The sequence below is a fragment of the Sardina pilchardus genome, chromosome 2, assembly GCF_963854185.1.
Source record: "Sardina pilchardus chromosome 2, fSarPil1.1, whole genome shotgun sequence".
Classification (NCBI taxonomy): Eukaryota; Metazoa; Chordata; class Actinopteri; order Clupeiformes; family Clupeidae; genus Sardina; species Sardina pilchardus.
This window is the reverse complement of record NC_084995.1, coordinates 29,197,451-29,218,863: the sequence shown is the minus strand read 5'-3', so window position 1 is coordinate 29,218,863 and position 21,413 is coordinate 29,197,451. Positions and strand designations below refer to the sequence as shown.

The following is a 21,413-nucleotide window of genomic DNA, read 5'->3' as shown; positions in this document are numbered from 1 at the left end:
GAACAGCTGTCTGTATCAGTGCTGCAGTGAGGACCTACCGTGTGGTGTCTTGTCTGATTTGATCATTTTTTTAAATAATAATTTAATCTAATTTTTATTTAATTGAATTAGACCAGTGTTTGGTCTCTGTCAGTATGCCAACAACCACACTGGTTGTTTTTATTCAAAAAGGATGTTTTTTGGTATTAAAATATATGAATGAATCAACAATGTAAAAGTTACTTCAACAACAGTCTTCCCCAGGTGATATTTTTTTCTTCTTTTATTTCTTCTTTCCAGAAACCTGAAGATACATTACAGCACATTTCACACATACAGCAACTTCACCCCCAGAAAACGCGTTATTTACAGAAAGGAAGACGGCATAGTCAAACTTCAGGGAACTAGGTCAAGGCATGTCTACAGCTGCCAAAATACACCACCAATACACTAACACAGACTTAATGTGATGAGCAACGGACACTCTTGGCAGTTTGAGCAAGCATCTCACACTCCAGCATACACTTACGGTGACCAAAGACAGGATTATGAAGAGGAACCCCATGAGACATTTTGGTAGCATTTGATCCCTGGGACCCAACTCTTTTTTGGTCATAACATTTTTTGTCACCAGGTGAAACCAGCTTGTCTTTGGAATGGAGGGGAAAATGGAATGACAGTGGCTCATACTTGCTTTGTTTTGTTTCAGAGTTTGCCTTTAAAATGTTTAACTTGGTCTTATTTTTTGTTCGGTTCAGTTTGAAGAATCCACAGAATTCTAGCAAGTTGCAGCCACATAGGATCAGATGTAAATCCTTGAAGTCCTTTCACAACTGTAAGAACATGCCTACTGTCGTTTTTTAAAAACAGCATGAGCGCAACTGTACACAATGAAAACAAATGCATACAAATAAATATGAATGTCAATCAATAAATAAATAAATACTTAAATAAATACAGAGTGTAGAAATACTGTACATAAAAATATACGGATAGCTTTTGTATGCCACAAGTGATATTCTCATCTGTTTAATGTCCCTATGCTCTGAAGCTTCCATTTCACCTGATGAAGCTCAGCGAACAATTAGTCAAGTTTCCAGCGCTGAACATGATCCAATAAAACCATGACACGACTGCTATACACACAGACACGGGTAAGGAAACTACAGATACAGGCGATGACCTTCGGCAGCTCTGCAGCAAAACGTACAGTCTGCGCGCCCTCTGGGTATTTGTGCCCACCTGGAGAACATGGACTCATCCACGATCCTCTCTTTCCACTCACATTGTCACATGATACATCCTAACAGCACAGAAAGCTCCACTATAGGGGCCGACAGAGACATGGGTCAGTAAAAGCTTAGGGGAATTATTCACTTAAAAAAAAAAAAGCAAGAGTAAACAAATAAACTCTAAAGTCGTGCAGCATTTCTTCTCTCTCTGTCTCTCTCACACACTCACACACACACACACACACACACACACACACGTGTAACACATTAAACCCATCTCTTCTCAGTGTATGCTTATTTTTCAGTAGCCTTTCCATACTGTATCAGTAATATGTTTCTTCATCTTTTAAATTCATATCTACTTAATTTTGCACATTTATATAAACTCTTCTACTATACAGATAAACTTTCAATATTTTTGCCTAACTAAAGAAGTAGGTTTAAAAAAAAGAAAATCAGGGAGAAGAGGGCGCACAACAGTTTAAAAAATTGCTCTAGTAATGTGTAACTCCATGGCCCAAAGGCCAAGACTGAGAGAAAACAGAGAAACTGATGAACACCTGTGGATCGGCAGGAGCGTTTGCTCTCTCATGGGGGAGGAGTGTGTAGTTCTGGTATCTGGTTGGCTGCATACACAGACCTGCACGTTCTACTCCACGGCACACTACTAAGCTTTCAAATTCCAGTTTCCAAAAATAAATAAATAATAAATAAAATAAATAAAAAAGACAGACAAGAATCCATGTATGTATAACACCTAGGGGGATACTGGGGCTGAACTTTACCCAGGCCCTCCAACCCACATTTCCAGTATGGGCCTGGTCTTCAGGTATCAGATCGGGGAGGGGGAGAGGGGGGACTAGTTGGAGATGGTGGTGGTGGTGGGGGCATCTTCAGCAGGCGCAGTCCGAATGGCTGCGCTGAGGCTGTTCGGTGAGACTCGGGCCTTGCTTGGCCCCTGCGACTGCGGGGTCGTTGCCATCCAGGCTCTCCGACATCTTGTCGCAGATGACATCAACTAGGCGCTCAAAAGTTTGCTTGACATTGATGTTGTCCTTGGCACTGGTCTCAAAGAACTCAAAGCCTGAAGGAAACACAGCCAATGAGTGGTGTGACACACACAATTAAAACAGGAACACCCACAAGGACATTCAGGTGGTTCATTCCAACAGAGAGAAGAAATACATGCAGTAGTACCTCTCTCATCAACATCAAATCAACCTCAATCTAAGCACAACACGTGCCCATCTCACCTAGCTGTTCTGCCAGCTGCCTGCCTCTCTCTCCAGCCACAACCCTCTCGTCGTCCATATCACACTTGTTCCCCACCAGCAGGACCTGGGCGTTGTCCCAAGAGTAGGTCTTGATCTGGGTAGACCTGCAGAGAGACAGGGTTCTTTTTTTCACCCCTTTATACAATCCCTCAGAAACACTTGATTTGTATTAGTCTACCCACAGACACTTCACAGATCATCTGTTGAGATACAACACCTTAACCAAATCCAACCCGTGACCTCCATCATAACCATAAACTGTTGGTAACAGAGTGTCAACGGATAGTTTGTTTATATTGTGTGCATTTGTGGTCAGACTATCCAAGTAAAGGATGAACAAGCTCTCAATAAAAGCAATTAAGTCATCGTGCAGAAAATCATATCGTAGCTAATTAGCTCTACAGCATAGAGTATACATTAAATGGCTAATGGCTATTAGCCCTCCTGGCTATTGACCTAACAGTGAGCAAGTGTCATATTTGAGTGGCGGCACTAGAGACCATCCCAATCATTGGTATTCATACCAGTCCTGCACGGCATTGAAAGACTCCTCGTTGGTGATGTCATACATGAGGATGAAGCCCATGGCTCCCCTGTAGTACGCGGTGGTGATGGTCCTGTACCGTTCCTGGCCAGCCGTGTCCTTTAACACACAAGGTCAACACTCAGCAACACTGCTGGGAGACGATCAAACTAATGGGTGTGTTATCACGATCACCCCGCAAAGGACAAATCTAACGTTTTATTCCTCAGTTTTGTGTATTGTGCAGTATATCTATAGCCTGGGTGCAGCCGAACTTTGACGTAGTCAGGCTAGTATATCTAGACTTCACAGGCAAAAGACAGACAGATACTCACCCAAATTTGAAGTTTTATTCTCTTGTCATTCCTGTAGATTGTTTTCACCTTGAAGTCGATTCCTACGGTGCTCACAAAGGCAGGGGTGAAAGAGTCGTCTGCGTAGCGGAACAGGAAGCTGGTTTTGCCAACGCTGCTGTTGCCAATGATGAGGATTTTGAACATGTAGTCAAAGTTTTGGTCAGCAGACTCCTTCTGTCCATAGCGTGGATCTGTAGCTGAGGCCATCTTTGAAAGGGAATAATGAGGACATTAAGAAGAGGTCCATTTTTTATTCAGATATAAAGTTGGAGTCAAATCCATCTGTAACCAAGCATCAAAAATGGTTCTCAGAAAGCTTAAAAACACATTATTTTACCAGAGTTCAAAAACCTAACATGACGAATCAGAATGTTCATAAATACAACCCCCCCCCCCCCCATACACACACACACACACACACACACACACAACCACACACACACACACAGCCCAAGACAATAAAACACAGGATACACGCAAACATTCTGTAGGGAATGCATACTAATTCTCAATCCCTGTAATGGACATGGATATCACATGGCTCCTTCAACACCTCCCCCCCACAACACAAGACACTGAGCCGCCCTCTAGGCTACATCCCCCATCCTCCTGTCCAAAAAACAGATGAAGAATGAAGGCACTACAACAAAACTGCAGGTCCGAATGGCATCAGCTCCAGGTTCCTGAAGGTCTGCACAGGCCAACTCTGCGTATTCTGTCTTTTCTATCGCACCTATTTTCCCTTAGCCTGAGCAGTGGTGGAGTGGGGAGACTGAGCACAGGGAACTGGTGGGCCAGTTTATGGAGTGGTACAGGAACCTTAGGTGGTTTAAGAGGTTACGGACTTTAGGAGGAAAACTACTAATTTGACCAACATTTCAATCAGTGGGAAGGAAGTGCAGGTGGTGGACAATTACAAATACCAGTACAGAAAGAGCAACGCTAATGCTGTCTACAGGAAGGGACAGAACAGACTCTACATCTTGAGGAAGCGTAGGTATTTCAATGTGTGCAGCAAGATAAGTTACACCTGTCTGTTGTTGCAAGTGCAGTTTTCTTTGCAGCCATCTGCTGAGACAACAGCATCAGAGCCAGTAATCGAGCGAGGCAAAAGTAAATGAGGTAGCCTATTTGTATAAGAAAACAGCAGGGCATGCCAACACCACACCAAAGACTCTAAGTCAATAGCTAGTGGAACAGTGTCGGATGAACTTGATAATCATTAAACGTCCTAAAATGCTTAGATTAGAATAAAAGTAATTGCAACATATTACCTCTAGTTAACAGTAGCTTTAACAACAGGGACAGGACAGGAGCTATTGAAAGGTTGATATGCCATGGCATAACACAGCGTCACAACAGCATCACTTTAACAAGGGGATGCGTTGAAAAGAAATTATCAAGAAAACCCCTCGAACATTACGGAGACTCACAGACAGAAACACAAGGCTTAGCTAACATTAGAGCTTGATGTGCACGGCTCCTAACGTACTTAGCTAACGTCAGCTAGGTTAAGATTTGTAACGTTAACATATTTGCAGTAATTTAGATATCGCGACGCTACCAGACTTCTCTGGCAACATAGGCCCTATCGACCAACGTTAATGTTAGTCTCCAAGCATCAAGCTGGTCAGACTCGCTGCTAATTAGCTAACCTTAACGTTATTTTGGGGCAGTCGAAGGAGCAGGATAGGGAGGGATAGGTAGGTAACGTTAGGTAGCCATCTGCTAATGTTACCAGAGACACTTGATGTTACTGACATATGCTATATTATCCAAGCCAACATTATCTAGCTAACGAAGCCTACGCTAGCTGTCAAACTGGCCAAAGTGTCAGACATTTAGTGCTATCAAATGATCGGTCATCTAAACACTGATTAGCTTCAGTCCAAATATTACGACCTGGCCACTTATAAGAAATGTTGAGAGCACCGGTGAGTAACGTTGACGTTATCTTAAGACAAACCATACGACGTGGTAAACGTCATTCCTCAAAATTAGCTTTAAGGAGATGTACTGTTTTCAACCGTTATTCCACCGATGTATTGATTCGATAATTAAAAAGAGATTATGTTAAAGACAGGCAAGTTCACGTTTGCTGGCTAGGGTAGGAGCTATACAGGATTTAACTTGTTATTCAAATGGCTAACGTAGCTGTACCGTTAGATGCAAATAATCAATTTTACATCGAAGAAATCGCAATCAGGCGGTAAAGTAACAGAGTACCACAGTTACGTCCGCATACGCCCATTGCATTTTCACCGAAAAACATTTAGCAAAATATGTAGTATGTAACACGTTGCGTGAATTGCTTTAGCTTAGACTAACGGTAACGTTACGTTATCCTGATACTAGCCTCCCTTGACTTAGCTACATCTAAGGAGTAAATCTGTATGTAGTACAGCATCCTATGTCAAATGAAGGTTACTCTCCTTTATTGAATTTGAAATATCTTACATGATTACATATGATACTGTAACGCTCAGACCAACACATGACTTATGAATGCATTGCTTGAGATGTCAAATAAGAGACATAGCTTACGGTTTTAGAAATTTTCCCCCTGATGCAGCTCAGATACAATCCCCACTTTAGCACCTGCAGAAGCTTTTGCGTCACTTGACTGACAGTTGTTAGAGAGGCGTGGACTACTCACAATGTGCAGAAATCCTATCACGTGCTGAGAGCTTAGTGACGCTATCATATGATAGGACCACAGCCTGCCCTAGCATCCCTGTAGCTTGTTTTCTCCAACATAGGGAGGGAAAGTAATCTCATCGCCATCTGGTGGTTGCGTTCCTAGAGGCTAGCGGGAGGGGATGGGATTTTCTTTTAGAAAAAATATATCTCGACCCACGATGGGAAGTTAGTTAAATGCCTTCAATATGCTATGCATGTAGGTCAGCTCTATTGCTTCGAGTGGTCATACTTTATTTTTTAGGATCAGTTTAATTGTTTTGAGTTTGTTTGTAACATGGTGATAACGAACTACAGTAGCTAGCTACAGTAGCATTTGACGTCACCAGTTTGGGTGCTTCATCTCCAACTGATCAAAACGGCAATTTGCTTAACTGGGTTATCATATTTTTGTAATAACAGAGAGCGATGTAAACCGCGTGGTAATTACCTTTATGTTGGGATAACTTGTGTTGTGCTCCTACTCACACAAGAGCTGGCAGTAAGTGTGATTGTCTACTGACTAACCAACTAGCTAACAGGCTAATAAACAAACCATGCTAGGCGAGTAACGTCGTGGAAGGGTGTCACGCCACTTGAAGTTGTAGTCCATTTATGAAATGAAACGAGCAATTACGTTTTTTTAAAATAAGGCGAAATAGGGTCTGATATTTTCACAGTTAGTAGATTATTATAGTATGAAGACTGAAAAATATTTTTGGTGGATAAGATCGCTGGTATAGCTGGGTAGTATTTATTTGAAAAGTCGGTCTATGGGACTTAACATTGGAGCTGATCTTCGATAGGAACGCAACCACTTGGGGCGCTGGTTTTCACTTTCCCTCCCTATTTGTTATTCTGTTGAACATCTCTTTTAAATATGACATAAGTCATATTATGCATAAAGAGTCTTTGCTTTTATTGGCATAGAAGAACGAGTACAGTAACATAAATTACCAACATGTAGTAAACAGTTGTATTTGGATTGTCAAGACTGCAGCAGATTTTAGACCAGGGTAGACATGGGGACAGCAATTCATGGTCTTGGAACAAATTTCTAGCCTACTCTATTGGAGCATCTCTAACAATGACCTGAAAATTCGTGAAGGTGATCAAGAACACAAAGCAACTGGTGAACCTGTAAAAATCTGCCCTATTTTGGCCCATGACGGAATTCTCAGCATTCAATAAAGTCTACACACATAACAGTATAACTGACAGATTTATATATATATATATATATATATATATATATATATATATATAAAAGAATAAATACTTAGTATCAGAGTGGTTAGGATATATAAAATAATCAACAGCAGACAGAAAACACCTTTTTTTTTACGGAAAAAGAGTCAAGGATATCCCTTTCATAACAACAAAGTTCAGAGCTTAGTTTCAGGCGTTGTACAGGTAGTACTGAAAATCCCACAGTGCCACAATTAAGAGCTGCAATGATTATTCAAGGCTTATATTAACATTGATGAGATATAACGTTAAGACAAAAAGAAACACCGTTCCGTAGGCCTATTAGGCTACCTTGACAGAGAAGTTTTGTTCACGTCATGTTTTCTACAAACTTACCTGTGTTTTAAGCTTTATTTCTGTGTGAACATTTCAAACAATGCACAATTTCACTGAGAAATAAAAAGCAATGTCAAAGTAATTTTATTTCTCCCAAATAAGCCTTAAGATGAATAGTCAGTGCTTAATAATGTAGCCTACCTACAGTAGTACCATAAGTGTTTCAGGTCCTAAAGCTGAATGTTCATGAGAGTTTTCATATTTCATCTGAAGCTACATGCCATGGTGGAGACAATTAAGGTATATGGCTAATTTAAACAGAGGTCAAATATAATTTGAACACACAGATATTATCAACATTGCAGTCATTGATGGAAATTAGCCAGTGGCAAAATGGAAATTACAGTACAGTTTGTGTCATGCTTGCTTGGCACTTGTACTGTCATTGGCTATGTCCCTGTGAAGAGCAGAGTATTGATCAATGGCCAAAAGGAAAGAAAAAAAGTCTGGCTCTGAAAACAGCCCTTGATTTAGTTTTATGCCTTTGCAATCAGATTTATTCAAATAACCTCATATAACTTTATGTTTCCGATAGCTTCCAAATGGATGCATAAGGAACTGAATTGGTACTACCACCAATTAATGGTCATTTCTTATTTATTTATTTTTTTGCAGATAGATACAACCCTGAAGAGAAATGTGAAAATCAATTCTCCCTGAATTTTCCAATACTGAGCCCCTTCCAATATACCATATAAAAGAGCCTGTACCCATCCAAGAGTCTACAGAAAACATTTTAATGCTAATATTGTAAGAGGTGTATAAGAGAAGTGCTGGTTATCTATGGTAATTGCAACCGTTGGCACCATATGCAAGTGTAGTTTGGCTCCAGCCCTATCTAGCAGGGTGACTTTTGGCAATGAATAAAGATGTAAAGTGCTACACAAGGAGTCAAGCTGATTACATGATGGTAAAACAGAGCACACACAGAGCATATCTTGTTTAAATAAATCAAAATAAAAAAATAAACAGATCATAACATCTGAGCAACAAGATGAAATAAACAAATAAAATCATACAAACACTTCAGAGTGTTAGTGTTAACTATTGAGAACAGATTTGGTTTGTGTGTCCACTTACGCAAGTCTTGGCTGAGTAAGCAACGCAATATGCAGGAGAAATGTCCATATAGTGTCTATGGAGGTTAAATCATATTCGGTTCGGTCTTGTATTTATGGTGTAAGTTCAATTCTTAAACACTGGGTGGTGCCAGATACACAGTAGAGCTCAATCACAAGCATGGCAAGTCAGTAAACTGAAATGATCACAATGCAGGACACCACTAAGAATGGTGTAAGAGCCGCCACAACATGACAGTATCTGTCCTCCTTGTCCTGAGGTTTGTGTTATGCTCAGATTTGTTTTCTATGATCAGGCAGAGCTAAATAAGTTTGTAGTGTTTTGATCCGTTTTAAAACCCCCTGTGTTCAGATACACACTGACCAGTACAAAATGCAAATTCATGCAACGTCTTTTACATCACCCAGTTATCTCAGCTGACAAGTATAAAACGGTTAAGGTTCTGATGGTGTTTTCAGGTTTATTACTTTTTTTTCTTTGTAAGCTGACACGGAAAGACATTTCATCAGAAATCCTTGCTGTGTTCAATAGACCTTGATGTGGCTTATTCACACACAGCTGTACTCATGAACTGTGTGAAATATAAGCCTTATACAGTGGATTTTTTTTTTTTTTTTTTTGAAACTCAGAAGGAAAACACAAAGAAAGGCTTGAAGAACACTTTCTGTCTCAAGAAGACAGCAGGCCAACTCCAGTGCAAGATGACTACGGTGTAAGTGCAGATATCCTGAAGGCAATCTCTCGCTCCTTTTGTGCTCCTATGCTGTGGTACCACTTTGTCCCAGGAAGCCAGGAATGTCCGGGAGCGGACGGAGATACAGGAGGGGGAGGGAAGCACAGACATGAAGCAACGCAAAAGTGCACCGGGTGTTATGTGCCCATCTTCAGGCATGACAGACCTTTCCCTTCTTGGTCAAGTTCTCTGTCCTCCTCGCCCTCGTCGCTGTCTGAGGGGTTCTCCAGGGACAATGTCCGGCAGCTGGGGCTGACGGCCGTACCAGCCTGAGCGTGCCTCACGTGGGGAGACTGGTGCATTCCTTTGGGGTCAGTCCTGGAAGACTCCTGCCCTGAGGCCACAAACTCTGTGTCCTCGCTGGGACTTTCAGCATCCGACTCGCCCTCTTCCTCTAAGGTCAGTTCGAATTGGAACTTGTCCCCCGCTGTGGCGCCACATCCCCCGACGGCACCCGCGGGCATGGGCAGCCCGGGCCTCTCCTCCTCGGGCGTGGGAGAGGGGCTGTGGGGGATCATGCTCTGGTACCACTCGCGGTTGTCCTCCAAGGTGTCTAGGATCTCCTGGGCGTCGGGGTGCACCAGGTCCGCCCAGGTCTCCCAAAGGGGATGGACAATGTAGTCGATGAAACCAACCTGGCGGAAAACAAAAGAAGAGAGACCCGAGGCACTCAAAAAAAGATGCATACAAAAACTCTTATTTTCTCATGACTACTTAAACATGCTTATGCTCATGCTGACGGAAAACAAGTTTAGAATCAACATGCAGTGCTGAGGTTCTCTGATAGTCAAATAATTCATATTCCATGTTATATGGCTAGAGCAAATCCGAAATATTAAAAAGCTCACAGGAATATCTTTGGTATCCTCTGACATAACTCATTTCTAAATAAAACTGCTCCAAGATGCGCTGTACCTGGGATTTCTCAATGGAAGCATTGTGTTTGTCACACATGGGACTAATCTCCATCCCCTTGTCCCGCTCACGGTCTCCCTGGGTGAAAAACTCCACCATAATACGATCCGTCCACTGACGGTACAGCTCCAGAGGTTTGGTTGGGTTACTGAGGTCGGCGCAGTGCACCATGTTTTGAAGGACCTGTCAAGATCAGCACAAGATAACGATATACAGAAACTCAAATTCTTCCAGACCTGATCAACAAGCCACAGAAAGCGTGTGGTTTTCATTTTTTATTTCTCACATCTGGCAGGAGTTTCGGTCGTTCTCACCTGGATGCGATCTGAGTAGTTGTCCAGCAACAACACTCCCAGACTGGTCACCTTCTTGGTCTCCACCATGGTCTTCAGGTCTGCCAGCAGGTTCATGTGCTTCGACATGTCCGTGGCTAGGACCTAAAGAGGGGGACACGCATGCAGAGTGAGTGAAAGACCGTGACAGACACATGTCCACTGGCTCTCTGATGGAATGTTGCAAATTCAGCTATGGCCCACTCTGGTGGAAAGCTCACCATATCTATGACAATTTTACGAAGGGACTGTCTCTGCTTCTTGCTCAGATTCTGGAAAATGTCGCAATTGTCCTCCTGCAGCAGCTTGAAACCCACAGCCAGGTGGTGATTCTCCAGGACAGAGGCGTCGTTGTACATGAGCGCCAGCTCAGAGTCTAGAGGCGACAAAAGTAAAACATGCATTAAATCCCACAATGCATTTATCAGCTTTTGTTTCATGGCTCATCTAGACAATGACTATTGACCCCCCACATTCATGCTATTTTTTAATTTGGATATGTAGTAAATAAAAATGATAATTTGCAAACATACTTGTGTTAATGAGAAACTGATTGGACACTCCAGGGTGATCCACGTCATGTATTGCACTGGCAAATAGTGCTGCCAGAATCTCAAGGTCGGTGAAAACAGCCTGAAAAAGGGAAAAAAAAGAACAAGACATGACTGATAATCCTTTATCTTTCCGATGGAGAGGAGGGCTATATTCAAGCGTGCTCGAGTGGGGATACCTCAAGTGCTGGCGTGGAGAGAAGCACGTGGGTGGACTGGACCACGTCAGCCGCGTGGATGTTGTTGTGGTAAGCGACGTCAGCATGGTAATTCTCCTCCAGAGTCATCATGAAGGTGATAAAGGTGTCTGCAGGGATCTTGAAGGACTTGAGAAGGTCTCTCTCCTGGAGGGAGGGGCAAAGGTCAACTCAATTTCAGAATTCATCAGCCAAAAGCACGTCAGTACTAAATACATACCTACATACATGAGATATATCAATCATATGAGTGTATGTCTAATGTACATAAAATCAGCCAGAAGTAAACATCTATGGCTCCAAGTTACATACCTGAAATATACTGTACATGGTCACCGTCAATGGTCTGTTCCCAGAATATTCCGATATCTTAAATATGTCCACACCCCATCTGTTGATGTCCTCTAATTCCTGAAAACAGAGGGAAGAGCACTCTCAAAAAAGGGCCGCTAATAATGGCGCGCGCAGAGCACAGATACAGAAGACGATACACATGACAGAGGTGAGCCATGGCTTTGTGGAGCCGCTGAGAGGAGAGGAGGGAAGGGGAGAGAGGCCTCACCTTGGCCAGCAGCTCCTCCTGCTTGGTGCTGACCCCGAAGCGCGGGATTCTGGACACAGCGAGGCTGGGGCTGTGGCTGGGCTTCTTCACGCCACTGATCTGGGACATGGGCCACTTCCTCTTGTCCTTGTCTTTGGTTGGTGGGGACATGATCTCCATATCATGTTGCTTCTCTGCAGCACACAGACAGCAGAGAGGGCACAGTGACATGATGCACATGAAGGAGGGGGGGGGGGGGGTTGATTCCTTAATTCATCATTTGTCATTTTGCTAGATATTATTTAATTGCCTATGGAAACTATTTCAATATTCCATAGGCAATTAAATAATATTTAGATACTAAATATTATTATATATCTAATTACTGAATATAATAATTAGATACTATATGCAGTGCATCATGAACAATAATTTCGAATTGATCTGAAATGTATTTACCTAGGAACGTGCTCGAAATAAACTCTGACACCTGGTTTCCTGACTTGCTTGTCTCCGAAAGCTGTGTAAGCTCTCGGTTGAGCATCCTTTTGAACTGTACGGACACAAAAATGAACACACAAAAGCAGCTGTTTAGAGTGGTAACACGTTTGAGCAGAATTTGAGTACATGACGTTTAAAAAAAAAAAAAAAAAAAGGCGGCTAGAACTGAGAACTGCGACGTGAGGATGTTTTCAACAGATGTGCCTCTCTCATGACTGGTCCAGTGCATGGTACAATTCTGATCCACTCCATTTGAACCTCAACATAACCATCCTCAGCAAAAAAACACTAACTGAACTGGTAATACTTAAATGAATAATCTTAATCAGGAGATCCAGGCATAAGCAGCATTATTGTTATTTAGGAAACCCTGACAGAAGCATACTGTACTACAACACCCAACGCACGACTCACAACACAACACAGCACAACACAAGTTCAGGAGGCACGCCGTGCCAGCCCACTGATGTGGCATGTCAGCATCTCATTGAGGGAGCCAGTGGTGTTCCGTGGAGAGAGCCAGCTCCTCATTCAGCATAGCCACAGGCATTCCAGATTAGAGTGAGCGAGCGAGCGCCCTCCGTGGGGAGTGGGGCTTCATTTGAGTGGTGCTATTATGTAATCATACACAAACTTACTGAATGAAACGCTGCCTATGCCTAGTGAGTCTGCAGAAATGGGCACTTGGTCCGCACGCACGCACGCACGCACACACACATACACCGGACACACGCACACACAGACATGACATGCATGCACACACATACACGCAAATACACACGCGCGCGCACACACAGTCAGAACATGCATGCACACACACACACACCTTGTGTCTTTTCATCACTCGTTCTCTCTGCTTCTCCCTTTTCTCTCTCACACTCACAGGTGCACACACACACACACACACACCAAAACATGCTCTTTCCATTCATTTATCTTGCATGCACAACAGCGTGTTGAACACTTGTGCCACTCCCACAGCTACACGTGCCTCCTTCTCATCCACAACTACACATGTAAACAAAATGCAGCAACAACCTGCCCAGTGACTTCAACCGACATGGCTGAAGATTCTATAAATCCTCACGTAGTGTAAACAAGCCAATACACACTGACAACACAGCTCTCTGAAGAAACATTGTGTTCCTTAAAACAACAACAATGATAACCATAGAATGCATCCTCCCCTGTCTTACCTGAATGCGTGTCCACGATAGTGAGAACAAGTAATTGACCTCTGGCATGTCAGCAGAAAAGAGTAGGCAGAGGGTTAAAGCATGAGCCTGTCTCGGTCCACTCCACATGCTAAGGACACGCTCGGTGCTCCTGCCAAGATTGCCAATACCTCTCTTCTCCTCTCCTCTCCTCTCCTCTCTTCTCTCCTCTCCCTTGCAACCACCTCCAGTGCAACCTGGCAGTCCCAAACACAGCGTGTGACAGCTTCTCCCAGGGACCCCCCTCTCCAGGGACAGTCCCTTCCCGTCACGCTCAGCCTCTGCTCAGCCCCTGCTGCAGCTGGAGAGGGGGCACCTGTGGAGGGCTCGCTGAGCCTGCAGAGAGACGGCGCAAGGCTGCATCGCTGCCCCAGCGAGCGATCTCACCGCCTGCTCCTTCCTCAGCCAGCGCTCTGCCTGGTGTGTGTGTAAACAGAGAGGGACTCTCCTCCCTACACGCTCAGCAGCCCCCCCCCATCCCCCCGCCCCCCCCAACTCACCAGCATCGCCAGCCCTCCTTCCTCCCCACCACTCACCACCCACATGCAGGAGGCTCTCCAGCCAATCAGGTGGCGACTGCAATAGGGGATGGATTAGAGCCGGCGCCCGATTGGTGCAGCCTACTACGGAGTATGCAAACGCTGGTTGGGATGGAAACAGGGCTGGGGCTGCTCCATGTGCACCAAGTTTGAAGACGAAGCGATTCATGGAGTCGTGGCATGTGCGCGGCTCGGAGCGGAGAGGCTGCTCGACGAGCACCTGGGCATGTGCCAGAGTGAGGCGATGAATGGGCATGGGTCTCACTGGTCTCACTGGCACCGCCTGGCATCGGAAAATGACGTAATATCTCACATGAGTGTTTTAAGGGGCGGCTGTTCCTCTGGGACTGCACGTCATGTGACAGCTATGCATCTCAACTTCTTTATTCAGCTCAATTGAAAATTAAAAATGTACAGTACAGTACATGACAGTCCAGTAGCACATGGGTCTGTGAAGTAAAATAAATTCCTATGTATTTAAAAACCCATCAGCTCAGCTGGAGGTATTACAGTAATGTGTGTGTGTGTGTGTGTGTGTGTGTGTGTGTGTGTGTGTGCTGGATGCATGCTGGGCCAGTGTGCCTGATTCTCTCCAGTGAAGCGCCCTGCTGCTGCTGCTGCAACTCCAGTGAGAGGTACGTCATACGTACAGTAGAGAGTACATACATCCAGCACACACGTGGCTCCGCGTGGGAGGGCTAATCACACCATCACACGAGAGAGAGAGAGAGAGAGAGAGAGAGACAGAGAGAGAGAGAGACAGAGAGAGAGAGAGAGAGAGAGAGAGGGGGGTGGGGGATGGGTAGGTTGGTGTATGGCTTTTTTTCTGCAGTTCTCCACTCATTCACATTTTCTGCATATGACATAACAGGGGGAGGGGATGGGCTGGGGGGGTTGATGCCGTGTTCAGAACATGCATGCAACCGTTCCATTCAGAAAAGGAAAGTCATATTCCATTCAAGGAAAAAGGAAATCTGGAAACGACCAACGAGGTTCTGGGTTTAAAAAAAAGTGCGTCCAAGCCCAGAATGATGATGTTAGTGTTTAATATTATGCAATGGAAAAAAATACTGATACTAACACTACTACTGCAAAAATAACAATAATAATAATAATACTATTGATAATAATAATAATAATAATGTCTGTTGCTGTTATTTCTGTGTTGTGCATTAACAAAGATTGTGAGATGGAGAAGTCCAAGTGTCCCTCAGTGCTGCCGAGTACCTTGTTGGAGGCCATCTCGCTGACAGAGTGGCGTGTCTTCAGAGTCTCCAGCTGCTCCAGACACCAGTCCAGCTCCTCCAGGGTCTCCACTGCCAGCTTCTGAAAGGGCTCCTCTGACAAGCACACGACCACAGCACACCTCATCAGCAGGGGCCCCACCATGCTGGCCTCTACATTAGCGCACCATTAAGCTACAGTAGTGATAGTTAAACAGTATGCATGTGCACTTAAGTAAGCGTTGGTGTCGTCGCACTGTTTCACAACAAAAATGAGCCCGTTGATATATCCGTCCACAATTGAAACAAGTGATGCCGTTTCCTTTTAGATTGCTGTGGCCGTGACCAGAACGTACTGTACATAATGCACAACCACATACTGTATGTGTATTCATTTATTCGTTGAATGTTTATGCACTCTGTTGCAGACACATCAAGTCCATACTAACCTGGAACACTTGTCTTGCATAGGGAAGGAGGGTTGCTCCCTGAGGACCTCCTATGGAACAGACCAGCGTAAGTAGTGACACAACACAAATGCACAGTATGTGTTTCAAGACAACATGACATGACAAAACAAGAGGCTCACTTGCTAGGTACACGGTCCTGCTGGTGTGTCAACACAGCAAAGTTGCTCCGAACTGTCCTCAAACTTGCCAGTACCTACACAAGTGAATTGATACGTTCAGTACATTATCGTGTCTGTTCAAATACGGATTCGCTTCTGTGGTGATGCTTTCATGTAAAACAGAGTGATCCTACGGCAAACAGCTTAGTTAGACATTGATTTGATGACACAAACGCCGCACATTTATTTCATTGTTAAATATTGAAATGATTTTGAAAGCATTTTCTTGTAAATGAGAAGATATGGACAAGGCCTTCAAAAGCGGCAACGCTTGTCAGGAATTCAATGACCCTTTGAATCTTCAGTCAGGACATAAGAGCTATCCTGTTTCCAGGGCCATGTAGCTTTTTCATCTGTCAGCACCCGTATCGACAAATGTGGTATTGGATTCCTGGTCTGTTCTGTAAACTGAGCACTGTAGTGACGCAAGTGCCACGCAATGTTAGCCACTGTGTGCAGAAGGGCTGTCCTCAGTAAAGTCAAAGCCGCATGAGGACAGACCATACAGGCTTGTTATGAAGTTAGTCTATAGGAATATGGTCTAGAAAAACAGGTGTGTTTTTTTTTTCTTACAAACCTGTGCAAATGGTGTGACAATCATGTCTTCTCCATGCCTGAAAGCACAAGAGGAAAAAAAGCCTTTTTTCAAAGTTTGCACAAAGCTATGAATACTGCACAATTATTCATTAACACAAATCTAAAGGTTTAGGTATAGTTTATTTAGCTGCGTAGTCACAACTGATGTCCACCTTTAATGCAGTGTCACTTCCATACAAAACAAATAACTACATACAAATCCAGAGATAATAAGCAAGCAAATAATTCAAGCACAGTTTTTAAAGCAATCATCTTATTTTGTATTACCCACTAACTCACTGGGCTTTGTTCAAATTAGACACAGTAGTCAAGAGTGAACAAATGGAATGAAGTCAACTCCGCACAGGGGAGAATAAAGAATTTCATGCAGGATTTATGAAGGAGAGAGCTTGATCAGTCCTTTAATAGAGTTAGTGAACTTAATCATGGCAGGGACAATGGTAGATTGGATTAATTGTATTAATCCAACAGTAGATTGGATCACTAGAAATTCAAGAAATCTTTTCAGGTGGGTCACTCCTGTGGCCACGTGCAAAATTAGACGTGAGTCTAAGTCCAGCGAGCAGGCTAGGGGGAGAAGGCTGACCAGGTGTGTAGATAGCCACTGGGAGTAGCGAGGGAGAGAGGGAGAGAGGGAGGGAGGGAGATGATGTAAGACTTGGACACGCTGGGAGGGGTAGTCCTGGGGAAGGGTGAGCTATGGGGGAGTAACAGCTCTCCTCACCGAGTTAGCCAGTTGACTTCCCAGTGCTTCAAACTCTCTTCCCTTCAAAGAAACATAAGCAAGTTGTGTTGACCTGCAACCAATTTTAAGTACAAACTAAGGTGTTCAAACAAGGGAAATTGGCTCTGGCATGGCTGGAAAAGAACTCAGGAAAAACACAGAGGAGCATTTTTCCATTTTCTTGTAATCCTCACATAGCAGAGATGACAAGCAAGTGTGCGAGAATGGAAAGAACAGCTGGGCATGGTAATAAGGAGGCTGGGTTTTTCCAAACCCACAGAGCAATACGATTTGATGTAATGCTCTAATAAAAGTCTTCAACTCAAGGGAATGACTTTCTAACAACAAACCAGTATCTTGGGACATTCTCTGTGACTGCTCTATGTTCATGGTTAATATAATGCCTGTTATACAGTACAAAGAAATATAGAACTTCTCAAGAAGCAGCCTCGATGACAGAGCATGATTTCTCTTCATCTTCGGCTGTTTGAACTATAAAATAAATTATATCAGTACAAAGAAGGACCTGGTGATTGAGGCCTTGCAGTGACGCGACAAGGCCGGAGCCTAGATGTCTCAGTGTGGATTTAGATATTCTGACTGCGTTCAAGGCCGTGATGGCGTCAGAGCGTGAGATTCCAATGGAGGCTGCTGCACTTACAGTTCGCTGGCGGTGGAGGAGTTGCGCGACATGGCTTTGGGTGAGAGGTCAAAGTCGGAGTCGGAGCGGTACAGGAAGGACTCGCGGCGCTGGCTGTGGGGGAAGTTGGCCTGCAGGACCAGTCCGGAGCCGGAGCCGGAGCCAGGGCTGGTCTGGGCCTCCAGGGGACTGCGGCCCACCGAGAGCCCATTCTCCACATCGAAACTGCAGGGAGACAGAAGGGAGACAGTGGGTGAGGATGAGGATGAGGATGAGGAGCACAAGACTGATCTAGGAGGTGAAGGAGCAGAGGCCTCCTGCCCAGAGCAATGTCTTACACAGAGGAACGAACACTTGGCATCAGCACGCATGGCCAGCAGCCATCGTGCATAATGTGACATCTGAAGCACCACATTTCATCATGACGCTAGATTTATTTTTATTTACTTTTAAAAAAAAAAGGTTCAGTCCTATCATCAGTGCATTTGTTTCCCTGCGAGTGTGAAGTCTCTCATTGCAGTCTGAGCCTCGTCTGAGAGGAGCTCTACCTCCTGCCTCAGTCTCTCTGCACCGTCTCTGCAGTGGCGGAATCTATCGGCGATAACTGTGGCGACACCCTGAAGGCCTGCTGTAAGATCTACAGCAAGATGTGGAGGAAAGATTGAAGTCATTCTTCTGTGCCAGCTCATTTAACACAACAACAACAACAACAAAACATTATTAATCAGATTGCTGACATAACTATTTGCAACCCTTTGTACACTATAGTATATGCACACACAAGTCAACACATACAATAGCACGTAGTCAATGCAGTATCCGCATTTCTTACAGAACAGTATGCCACACAAAATGCTCTCTGAACAACCTCTCTATTGGACAAACTAGAGGGTGGGAGGACAGGAACTAAAGCGATCTCCAAGCATGCTATTGCGTCTGCTTTTGAGCCCTGAGCTCTGCCACAGGCATCGGCGCTCCAGCAGTGGGCTTTCTCTCTGTGTGAGGAGGCCTCATAGATGGCCATGGGAGAGACGCTGTCTGCATGCTTATTAGCAGGGAGGGAAGAGCAGGAGGACGTGGGGCTGAGGCTCAAAGCTGATTGGGCGACGGAGACGTGCAACCCCCCTCCTCCCTCCCATCTCTCCTGCACAGAGGCAGTGCAGTTACTGGGCCGACCGAGTGCTGCAAGGTCGTCGTGATGCAGAAGCCCTGCGCTAAAAATAGCTCTGACCATCTCACTGACGTGGGAAAAATGTGCGAGCGGTTCTATAAATAGAACGCGCGCTTCAGGTGAAGTGAATTCCTTGCTGCTTGGGGAATGTGCTGCCTGACAGTGTGTTAATCAATACCTCTGTCTCTCCCGTTTATTCTGGCTTTCTACCTTCCTTGCTCATCTTGATTTCCCACTTGACTTTATTATTGACGTGCCAATCTTGGCATGCAAATCTTGCCAATTCCCCCAGTAACAGTCGCAACGTGGTGATTTCACGGTTTGCATACAGCAGACTAAACATGACACACTCATTCAGAAAACACTGACACTTTGCATAGACACAACCAAGACGCTCCCGTCATCAATGACTCCTGCGTACCCCAGCAAAAGGACAGCCTCTTTTCACAGAGTACGGGTCGCACTGGCATCTGGGTCATTGACAAAATCACTGAAGGCATGGAGGTGTCTGTATCTCTGTCTCTTCATATTTACACTTGATGGGGGAATTAACGTAAAAGCTACACTGACGCCAACAGCTGACATAGCTTTTAACATCCACAGCCTCATCTCTTGTGCATTTAATGCACTGCAATATAATGGAATTGCAATTGCGTTCACATTGTGTTCACGTGTACACTGTAAAGTTAGTTGAAACTGCTGAAAGTACAAGAGTGCAATCCAAGAATGTTTTTTTTTCCTTCCCTGATGCTATTTAAAGCACTTCTCCAAGCCTTCTGTTGAGCTGAGCACAGCCAGCCCTCCCACTCATTCATGTTTCCCCAGCAATGCTGCATGAGGACAAGACGGAGGTCTCTTACAGTATATTACATAATCCATGCAGAAGATCTCTCCATTCATGTGACAGAGGTACACGGCAGAGAGGGAGGGAGCGAGAGCGAGAGAGCGAGAGAGAGAGAGAGAGCGAGGGAAAGAGAGAGTAAGCATCTGCCTTCAGCCAAGGAAGTCACGCATTAAACATTTTTAACGCTCGCTCGAATGTACAGTACATTTTTGGGCAGGAGGTGTGAACACTGCAGAGAGGAAATAAAGGGTTTGAGTAAAAGGGAGGGGGGGGGGGTCTCTCTCTGCTGCGCTCTGCAAATACCTGAGCTCCAGGCTGACGCCGTCCCCTCCAGCTGGGTTCTGCTCGGGTCTCTCATCTTTTAAGGCTGTGCGTCTCCTCTGCTGGGTTCTATGAGTTCTGAGCGGCGTGCTCTGCTCCTTGCTGAGACTGCCAGCTCTGCCCGCGCGCTAAAAATAGCCTCTCTCCCTTCCCTCGCTCCCTCCGCGCAGGGAATCCGAGCGCCGCGGCTAAATTTAGCCTGTCAGGTAGCGTGGGCACACTGCGCCAGCGCGCTTCACTTCTTCCCCTCATTCATGAATATTTATGGAGGCTTTCTATTTCGAGCTCTCGCGCGCCTATTTTTAGACGCCATAAGAAAACACCCACCCACACATTTTTCCCCCCACTGCTATTTTCCGATGTTCTCCTCGGTTCATAGGATTTTTGATGCCTTTTTGTTTTGATCGGTGCGCTGTTTTTCCACAAGACTGACTGCACTACACAGGAGTATGTTCCCACAGTACAACAAAAACATCAACAAAAACATAAAGGAACAGAACATAGGCAACCACATATGCAGGTGCATAGTTATGAAAATATGTGCACGCAGTTACAATATGGACTTGAAGGCACCACACTAAAAATAATAAAAACGATTAATCTCATTATGGCCCACTACCATTCAAAAGATTTGATTATGACATGTCATTCATTATTGTATTGCCTGTAATTTAATCAATGAAAGACATTTCTATGATATTGTTTACATTGTAATTCACTCACAAGTGTGACAGCAATATTCAGTGGAAAACACCCAAACTCACGAGAGTTTAAGTCAATGTCTGCCACAAAGAGAACATTATGTCCCAACGCTTTGCATCAAAAGTGCATTGAGCATACACTGTATGAACATAGAGGAACAAAAGAGCAGGTGTCACAAGACACAACAAGAGTGAGTGAGTGAGCAACCCATAGTGCACACTCCCACTCAACGGAATCACTTGACCACTCTGGTCATCAGTGAGAGCGAGTTGCACTTCTACTGCCTCCCTTAGGGAGCCCCTCAGAGTCCTGTGAGCGCAGGCTGCTGCTCGCTCG

The 21,413-nt window shown here is 44.5% G+C and overlaps 2 protein-coding genes across 5 annotated transcripts in view; both read right to left on the bottom strand.

The window, feature by feature from the left end:
- Window positions 1-254: 254 nt before the first annotated feature.
- On the bottom strand, window positions 255-6,181 carry rab3aa (RAB3A, member RAS oncogene family, a). Of its 2 annotated transcripts, none has more exons than XM_062525440.1 (5): window positions 5,909-6,181; window positions 3,344-3,571; window positions 3,010-3,128; window positions 2,465-2,589; window positions 255-2,295 (listed from the first exon to the last, which is right to left on the bottom strand). In XM_062525440.1, the coding sequence occupies exons 2-5, from the start codon at window positions 3,569-3,571 to the stop codon at window positions 2,105-2,107; spliced, it is 663 nt and encodes a 220-aa protein (XP_062381424.1). In that variant the 5' UTR covers window positions 5,909-6,181; the 3' UTR covers window positions 255-2,104. The 2 variants fall into 2 exon arrangements, with proteins under 2 accessions (XP_062381424.1, XP_062381431.1); XM_062525447.1 differs by lacking the exon at window positions 5,909-6,181 and adding an exon at window positions 4,009-4,499.
- A 754-nt stretch (window positions 6,182-6,935) lies between these two features.
- pde4ca (phosphodiesterase 4C, cAMP-specific a) overlaps window positions 6,936-21,413 on the bottom strand; it is a 34,733-nt gene continuing 20,255 nt past the window's right edge. For 2 of the 3 annotated variants that reach the window (XM_062525425.1, XM_062525430.1), the window contains 14 exons: window positions 18,061-18,264; window positions 16,656-16,692; window positions 16,040-16,113; window positions 15,900-15,949; window positions 15,455-15,567; window positions 12,433-12,526; window positions 11,995-12,167; window positions 11,745-11,843; window positions 11,415-11,579; window positions 11,218-11,317; window positions 10,906-11,060; window positions 10,667-10,789; window positions 10,353-10,535; window positions 6,936-10,072 (listed from right to left, as the gene is read on the bottom strand). In XM_062525425.1, the coding sequence (XP_062381409.1) occupies window positions 9,575-10,072; window positions 10,353-10,535; window positions 10,667-10,789; window positions 10,906-11,060; window positions 11,218-11,317; window positions 11,415-11,579; window positions 11,745-11,843; window positions 11,995-12,167; window positions 12,433-12,526; window positions 15,455-15,567; window positions 15,900-15,949; window positions 16,040-16,113; window positions 16,656-16,692; window positions 18,061-18,264 (2,068 nt within the window). In that variant the 3' untranslated portion in view covers window positions 6,936-9,574. Of the gene's footprint in view, window positions 10,073-10,352; window positions 10,536-10,666; window positions 10,790-10,905; window positions 11,061-11,217; window positions 11,318-11,414; window positions 11,580-11,744; window positions 11,844-11,994; window positions 12,168-12,432; window positions 12,527-15,454; window positions 15,568-15,899; window positions 15,950-16,039; window positions 16,114-16,655; window positions 16,693-17,399; window positions 17,442-18,060; window positions 18,265-21,413 lie in introns of all 3 variants that reach the window. The other variant, XM_062525419.1, reaches the window with a different exon arrangement.